The 9,044-nt window shown below is 35.5% G+C and overlaps 1 protein-coding gene across 2 annotated transcripts; it reads left to right on the forward strand.

Annotated features, from left to right (window-relative positions):
* The first annotated feature begins 1,529 nt into the window (after window positions 1–1,529).
* Window positions 1,530–7,534, forward strand: LOC107678441 (NFU1 iron-sulfur cluster scaffold homolog, mitochondrial-like). Of its 2 annotated transcripts, none has more exons than XM_016473712.1 (8): window positions 1,530–1,621; window positions 2,547–2,644; window positions 2,728–2,863; window positions 4,170–4,236; window positions 4,311–4,428; window positions 4,522–4,585; window positions 6,516–6,690; window positions 7,087–7,534. In XM_016473712.1, exons 1-8 carry the CDS (start codon window positions 1,563–1,565, stop codon window positions 7,126–7,128), a joined length of 759 nt encoding a protein of 252 aa, XP_016329198.1. In that variant the 5' UTR covers window positions 1,530–1,562; the 3' UTR covers window positions 7,129–7,534. The 2 variants fall into 2 exon arrangements, with proteins under 2 accessions (XP_016329198.1, XP_016329199.1); XM_016473713.1 differs by having other exon boundaries at window positions 2,562–2,644.
* The last annotated feature ends 1,510 nt before the right edge of the window (window positions 7,535–9,044 follow it).

Below are 9,044 nucleotides of genomic sequence, written 5' to 3' on the forward strand. Positions count from 1 at the left end.
GAGGATGTGGGTCTCTATCGTCCTAATGCAAGGTGAGGAGGACAGTTTGAGTGGCCAAAGACTCCAAGGATCACAGCTGGAGAACTGCAGAAAATAGTTGAGTCTTGGGGTCAGAAAGTCTAAAAAAAAAAAAAAACCATGTTGTTTGGGAGGGTTTCAAGAAAAAACTAGAAAAGAAAACGCTCTCATCCAAAAACAAACTCGAGCATATTTATTTGCTAGACACGACTTGAACTTTAAAACGGGACTGGGTTCAATGGTCAGATGAAACTAAAAAAAAAGAGCTTTTTAGCTGCAAACACTCAAGATGGGTTTGGTGCACACAGGGATAAAAAAGTACCCCATGTGTACAATGAAATATACTGCTGGATCTTTAATGTTTTGGGCCTATTTTTCTGCCGGAGATCCTGGATATCTTGTTCAGATAGATGGCATAATGGATTCTATAAAATACCAATGGAGAAAAAATGTAAAACTGACTGTCCATGCTAGAAATCTTATAATGGGCCATGGTTGGATCTTCCAACAGGACAATGATCCAAAAACAAACATCAAAATCAAAACACAAAAATGGGTCACTGAGAACAAAACCAAGCTTCTGCCCTGGCCAACCCAGTTCCCTGAGCTGAACCCTATAGAACATGAGTGTGGTGAACTGAAGAAGAGAAGCATCAACATGCAGCTGGAAATCTGAAGGGTCTGGAGAGATTCTGGATGAAGGAATGATCTCTGATCTCCTGTCAGATGTTCTCTAAACTCTTCAGGCATTATAGGTGAAGACTCAGAGCTGTTCTCTTGGCAAAAGGAGGTTGCAAAAAGTATTGGATAAAAGGGTATGATTAATTGTGACCAATGTGTGTTAGAGAAAAACATTTATTTCATAATGAGATTTCGCTCCCATTTTAAATTCTTATTCTCCAATGAAAGGTTAGATCTGAGTAAATTTTAAAAATAAAATATCTAAAGAATTGATGATACAGATTAATTTTCACAGCCCTCTTTGATCATATTTATCAAGGGTATGAATAATTTTGAGCACAACTGTAAGTGATTTGTCCATTTTTCTCATCAAGAGGAAAGAATCTTTGGTCCAGATGAGACAGATGGGCCTAAATATACAATATTTTTGTTGTTGAAAATTGTATTCAAAGAGTTTTTGACTACATTTTTTACATTTTAAAAAGTTTTTACAGACATGCTGTAGAGACGGTCATTAATTAATCAATCAATTCATTCATTCATTCATTCATTCATTAATTCATTCATTTTATTTTATTTTATTTTATTTTATTTTATTTTATTCTTGCTAGGCTATAATTTTATTTTATCATTTTATTTTATATTATGTGTTTTTTATTCTCTGTAGGCTATTTTTTTATTTTATTTTATTTTATTCTTGGTAGGCTATAATTATTTTATTTTATTTTATTTTATTTTATTTTATTTTATTTTATTTTATTTTATTTTATTTATTTTATTTTATTTTATTAAAACCTAATGTCTAATTTCCGCCCCGCATTCGATCCAGGATGTGACGACACAGACTTCATGCCCTCACAAGCATGGCCGCGCACAGGAGCGTCGGTGTTGGAAGGAGTTTTTCTGCACTTTTAACGAGATCGTGAGTCGTTTCTGTGTCAGTGAGGATTTCTATGTAATATCTGTCAGGTGCTTAGAGTCGCGTGAAGCATTTGCGTTATAAAGACTTTCGTAATATTTACAGTGTCACTGACAGGGGAAGTCGTGGCGTAATGGTTAGAGAGTCGGACTCGTAACCCAAAGGTTGTGGGTTCGAGTCTCGTACCGGCAGGGATTGTAGGTGGGGGGAGTGAATGTACAGCGCTCTCTCCACCTTCAATACCACGACTGAGGTGCCCTTGAGCAAGGCACCGAACCCCCAACTGCTCCCCGGGCGCTGCAGCATAAATGGCTGCCCACTGCTCCGGGTGTGTGTTCACGGTGTGTGTGTGTGTTCACTGCTGTGTGTGTGCGCTTGGCCACATGTCACGTCACTTTCACTTTCACAAGGTCTGATGACGCAGATGCAGGGTACTTATCAAACAAATAATGCCATGAATATTTATAAGTTAACACACTGTTATTAACACTGTTTTATACACGTTTGAATATATGCTATTCATTTTCTAGACTGCAAAAGCTGGTTGCTGCAAACCTCCCGTTACAAAAATGACCATGGTGAACATAATCTTCTCCTAAATATTATAGCAGAAACCTTAAAAAACACTATAATAACGGGATGTTTGTCAAACATGGGTTTTATTTTACTAAGTAATATGTAGTAGTAATTTGTCAAAAGCCATGACTACCAAAACAATGCAGTATGTTAATCTTACACTGTAATATTATTATAAACTGTTATCATATTATTGAATATAACAATAATTTTTGTAAAGGCCCTTTGTCTATACGTCATTGTAGATCTTAGTAGAGCATATCAGGAAAATGCCCTACGATGAAAATCTGTACAATTGAAGTAATAATGCATATACTTGTAATATATAATTTATAATTCGCTGTGCTCAAAGGTATCCTGTGTGCAGTTACCATGGGACAGGGCTCACCAGGCCACCCCTTCACAAAGTGGCCAGAAGTCCCATTCCACAGCAAACAGCCGATATGTTTAGTAAGTGTTAGCATGATTCAGGTCGCATGTGACGGTGAAGTGTTTGGTTGGAATGGATCGTAACATTTCTTTCATCTCATCAGTCAGAAACATGTTCATTCAGACCCAAGACACTCCGAACCCAAACAGCCTGAAGTTTCTTCCTGGTCGTGTGGTGCTGGAAGCAGGGACTATGGACTTCGCTGGACCTAGAGATGCGTATTGTTCACCCCTGGCAAGGTAGGGTTTGTATTTCATCCAAAACACACACTTTTTGCACTGTATTTTATATTCTGGAGGCTGATGTAATTGCTTATGGGTCATTCCGTGTCAAATCAACCAAATTTCGGAAACTTCCCCAGCTCAAATTTTTGATTTTGTTAATATTTTTTTCTGTAGAAAGACAAGCATATGTAATGATGAAATCCAAAATATTAAATATCACAGATTTACTGAGTAATCCACTATTTTGTAGAGGGGGTCAAAATGACAATTTTCTGGCAGCATCATTATATAATTTTTACACAGAGCTTGGTAAGTCTAGTAAAATCTATTGGCTTTAGCAATCCTTGTTTCATTATATGCTAATGGTGACAGTTCAAAAATGGCGTTTTGTGTTTTTTGCCTCAAGTTTGCGTGCCTGTAACTCAAGAAGTATTACAAATCTCTTAATCTCATTTTAGATTCTGGTTCTTAACAAGCTTTTCTTTTGGTATCTTCATTTTAAAGGCCCTATATGGTTCAATCGCTGAGATATGGGGATCTTAATGTAGCTCCATGAGCAAACTGGACAATTGTACACATTTTCAGTGGTCAAAAACCAAATGTGGGTCACTTTGCATACAGCTAATACTTTTTTCTTTTAAAAGAGGAATGTCTGGAGAACAAATAATGTTGAAACTAGCAATTTATCTCATTTTTTTCTCTCTATCAGCTCAATTGAATAGAACAGACCTGTCTGAGTGCCATAAATATTCTTTTTCCAAAGTTTGCATGACTGTGACTCTAAAAGTATTCACGATATCTTAATATCCTTCTAGATTATCATTCTTAATAAACTTTCCTTTTGAAATCTTACTTTCCAAGGCCCATATAGTTCACTGTAATTTAAGAGACATAAAGGCAATTTTAAGCAAACTGAAACATAGGGTGCACAAAATATTTGTTTGAGATTAAAATATGCTCTCCTTTAATGGAAAATATATGATATTTCTGAAGAAAATTGTTAGAAAAAATAAATACTGTTATCAGCAATGGACATGAAATGTATCCTAAATTGTAGAATGGCTCATGAGCAAGAGTAATACTGATGCTTGACTAAGCAAACACCATAGATAATGGATCTCTGTTTTCTCAGGAAGCCCATTTCAGTGATATCTGTCAGGCAGTTGGGTTTGTTTTATGTGTGGTATTCCAAAAAGTGCTTACAACAGCTATAAATCCGGACATCCATTTGTGAGAATGCTGCTGTGCATTTTGCTGAACTATGTTTATAGCAGAACCTGAAGGGCGTCCTGATAGTGCTCATGCTCTTTTCATTCTTCAGGCAGTTGTTCAGAATAGATGGAGTCAAGAGTGTCTTCTTCGGCTCTGACTTCATAACCATTACTAAGGTAAAGATCCGGCATTTTTTAACAGTATTTTAATGTAACTTTATTTTTAAGCATCTTATCTCTTTATCCTCCAGGCTGATGGTCAAACAGAGTGGAAAGTGATCAAACCGGACGTCTTCGCCACCATTATGGACTTCTTCACCTCTGGACTTCCTGTTGTCAACGAGGCAGATGCTCCACGTGCCGACACGGGTTAAACATTGCCTTCCCTTCTTTACTTCTCATTTTAACATCCTCACTAAATCCAAGATCGTTGAAAATGTTGTATATGCCATACATCTGCAGCTCCTTCTGAGGATGACGATGAGGTGGTGGCCATGATTAAAGAATTGCTGGACACACGCATAAGGTACCGCAGTAAATTACTGCACTTTTGTTCATGCAGGCTTTAAATGAACTTTTTTTTTATGTTGCATACAAATTTAGTAGGTCATATACGTTCTCAAATCTCAAAAAGTGAGCTGCCTACTGCAATATACAGTAGTCAGCTGCCTATAAAACCAGCATCCAAACTGAAACAGAACCACAGAAATGATTGATTTGTGACACTGTACAAAGGCAGCAACTTGCATTAAGCATAAATATACACATAGTAGCACATACAAATATTGGGTAAATGGTCAATGTAACTATTTAAATATTAAACTGAAACAGAACCACCTCTAATAAGCATAACTAGGCCTATACATGAAGTAGCAAACACAAATATTGGGTAAATTGTCATTTTTTTATTAGTAAAGTATTAATATTGAATCTTTATAAATGTATTTATAGGCAATGTTTATCTTGCGTTGTCTGCCTCCTTGGATTTATGTTTACCCCTGAGCTTCTTACATTTAAAAAATGTATGCAATGCTCCATTAGAATATGACCAAAGCAAGGTATCGTTGCTAGGTTTTTGTTTAAATTATACATTACCATCCAAAAATTTACTTTTTCGAATACTTTTGAAATTAATACTTTTATTCGGCAAGGATGCAATAAGTTTATCGAAAGTGACAGTAAAGACATTTATGATGTTACAAAACAATTTCAGTTTCTAAGAAATGCTGTTTTTTTGCAACTTTGTAATCATCAAAGATCCTAAAAATGAATAATGGTTTCCACAAAAATATGATGCAGTAAAACTGTTTTCAACATTGATAATAATCGTGTTTCTTGAGCAGCAAAATCAGCATATCAGAATGATTTCTGAAGGATCATGTGACACTGAAGACTGCAGTAATGATGCTGAAAATTCAGCTTTGATCACAGGAGTAAATTACATTTTACAATATATTAAAGTATATTGTAATTGGTGAACAGAAGAGACTATGGTGTTGTACTGTTAAGCTGCTTCATTCTAAATAGAACATTTTCGCGCAACAGGAATAGACTAAATGGAATGCTGTAATAAACTTGTCATATTTAAATGTAAATTCATTGTTTGACTCATTTTCACCAGCTGAACATGTTGAAGTTGTATTTTTTGGGGTCTTGGAATGTCTAAGGAATGATGTACTGTAATCTGGTGACTGTCGCTGTTGGTCTGCCTCTGTCAGTGCATTGTGAATTTGCATTAAAGGGATAGTTCACCTAAAAATAAAAATTCTGTCATACGTCGTGGTACTCTCGTGAATGACCCGGAAGGGAAGAAATTGTTAGTCGTTATTTTCGTTTTCTCTGCGCACAAAAAGTATTCTCGTAGCTTCTTAACATTACGGTTGAACCGCTGATGTCACATGGACTATTTTAACAATGTCCCTACTACCTTTCTGGACCATTAAACGTTTCAGTTGCATTGCTGTCTATGGAGGATCAGAAAGCTCTCGGATTTCATCAAAAATATCTTAATTTGTGTTCCAAAGATGAGCGAAGGTATGGAAGCCCGTTTCCGCCACTGAATAAAAATGAAAAAAAGTTATTGTGACTTTTTATCTCACAATTCTGAACCCACCCCCCAAATTGGATTTTAACTCGCAATTGCGAGTAATAAAGTCGTTTTTTCTCAGAATTGCGAGATATAAAGTCACAATTGCAAGATAAAAACTCGCAATTCTGAGTTTTTTTCTCGCAATTGCGAGTTTATATCTCACAATTATGACTTTATAACTCACAATTGCGAGTTTGTATCACACAAATATGAGAAAAAAGTCAGAATTGTGAGATAAAAAGTTGCAATTACCTTTTTTATTTTTTATTCAGTGGCGGAAACGGGCTTCCATACGAAGGTCTTATGGGTTTGGAATGACATGAGGGTGAGGAATTAATGACAGACTCTATTTGCATGTGTACTTCAGGCCCACAGTGCAGGAGGATGGTGGTGACGTGTTGTATCGGGGTTTCGAGGATGGCATTGTAAAGCTGAAGCTGCAGGGTTCCTGCACCAGCTGTCCCAGCTCCATCATCACGCTGAAGAGCGGCATCCAGAACATGCTGCAATTCTACGTTCCCGAGGTGGAAGGAGTCGAGCAGGTGAGGAGTTAGAACGGATAGTCCGCTCTCAAGTTGTTTCAAACCTGTATGACTTTCTTCCTTCTGTGGAACATAAAAAGATGTGTTGAAGAATGTGGGTAACCAAAGAGTTTCGGTTCTCATAGACTTCCATTGTACTTTTTGGCCACACGATGGATGCCAATGGGAACCAAAGCTGTTTGGTAACCAACATTCTTCAAAATATCATTTTTTACATTTCACAGAAGAAAGTAATACAAGTTTGGAATGACATGAAGGTGGGTAAATGATGCCAGAATTCTCATTTTTGGGTGAACTAATTTTCTTGCAACGATGTCCCCCTATGGTTTTGTGAGAAGATTCACTCAGCTGTAAGTTATGTTTCTGAGCTAATATTCTGTGCCTTTAATCTTGTAGGTGAAGGAAGAGGATGTGGATGTTGAAAAAGAAGTCCAGTGATATGAGTTTCAGTTGACTTCATCCTTTCTTCCTAATACATTACCTAGCACACTTCAATGTCCGATCATGTAGAAGGAGTCTTGAGTTTAGCAGAGACTACTCGGTTACACAGCAGTAAGGAAAATGGACAAATCTGTGTCCTCACGTTCCTTTAAACACGTATGCATTAGCTACAGACATTGATATTAAATCAAGTGTACAGCAAATGTTTTTTAGCCTACACTTTTGGATGGACAGTGTTTGGTTGGTGCTGTAATAGGTTTGGGGTTGGTCGCCGATAATATTTGATAGATTTTCACTCGTTGCACTGGTTAAAACAAAAGGCAGAATTTCATGTATTTGTGCACATATTAAGAAATCGACTGTTTTCATGCTTAATGGATTTTCAGGAATCCTGATTGTATTATGGGTCATTCTACATTTTTTAAAAATTAGAATTATTTAATAGAGATTAAATTTGTAAGATTAATAAATAATGAATCTTGTGTTTTTTTCATTTGATAGAAGGATACACTAAATAAATGAAAAACATAAAATTCTAAATTTTCATTCACCGTTGGCTGAAGTGCTCTTCTGTCGGTGCTTTTGTACCTTGTTAGATGAAACACTTGTATTCCTCATTTGTTGTTCAGATAACAGCATCTGCTCAATGAATAAATATAACTGTATTACTGTTAGGGCTGCACAATTAATCAAATTTCTAATCGCGATTACAATTATGGATGCCACAATTATGTAATAGTTCAAAGCGGCAATTAATCGTTCAAAGTCCACTTATGTTATTCTGCACGCTTAAGATGTGTTTTTTTCTTTCTACATGTTATCTTAAGGGTTTTTCCATTGTTTTAGTTTTAGTATAACATTATAATACCATTCATATTTTTACTTTTTTTTATCATTTAAAGAAGAAACCAATCCGATGTTTATTTGACATTTGAGGCTTAATACTATAGAAAAGCACTAAAGGTTTTTCAGTTAGAGTGTTTTCAGCTTGTTTATTTTCATATAAAAATACGGCATGCAGTTGCATCAAACAATGGTATAAACATCATTCAATATAAATTGTGATAATCGCAATTAATAATCACAATTACAATTTCAAGGGAATAATCGACAATTATGATTTTTGTCATAATCGTGCAGCCCTAATTACTGCATGTAATTATAATATTACTTCAAAATATGTTCAGAAAATTATGTCTTTGAAAAATATGTTCAAAGACATTTTGATTAGTGGCTACTCAAAATGGCCCTTCAAGTATTCTAATATTTTTTTTATGGACTTGTAGAAGAAAATATTGCATGTAGAAATAATTTGGTCTGTGGCTAGCCTGTTATACAGGATCAAATGGATAAATATTAAAGATAAAGAAATAAAACAGGATATATGAATGATAAATATGTTTAAAAATATAATAGTTTTGGTTTTGGCTTCTGATTAGACTGCACAGTGTTCCGGTTACTATAATGTGAACAGCTGTTGACCAAATCACTACATGGCTCCATAGAGGATTATTATTTTTGTTGCATAGCAACATTTTGATATATCAGAAACTATATCCTCTAGACGAGCAGGGATAATAATACATTTGCTTATTAAAATAATGCTTAAGCAGAAATTTGTGTCGTTGATATTGTTATTTAGCAGCTGTTTCATATTTGTCTCAATTGTATTTGTAGCATACTTGTATCTAGGTGTCACATTCATTGTGTGGGTCAAAAGTGGGATTGGATGAACCATTATCCACCCCTTTTTTTCTTAACACCATAATGCATCCTGAAGAAGACGAGGAATCATCATATCCAACTCTAATCTAATGAGAGAACAATTTAAGCGTTAATAATCCAAAAAACTCCAGAGAGAGAGCATTTTCTTTTTTCAGACTCACAAAGCTGAGTTCATCCTCACTCATTTT

The sequence above is a fragment of the Sinocyclocheilus anshuiensis genome, unplaced genomic scaffold, assembly GCF_001515605.1.
Source record: "Sinocyclocheilus anshuiensis isolate Anshui unplaced genomic scaffold, SAMN03320099.WGS_v1.1 scaffold112, whole genome shotgun sequence".
NCBI lineage: Eukaryota > Metazoa > Chordata > Actinopteri > Cypriniformes > Cyprinidae > Sinocyclocheilus > Sinocyclocheilus anshuiensis.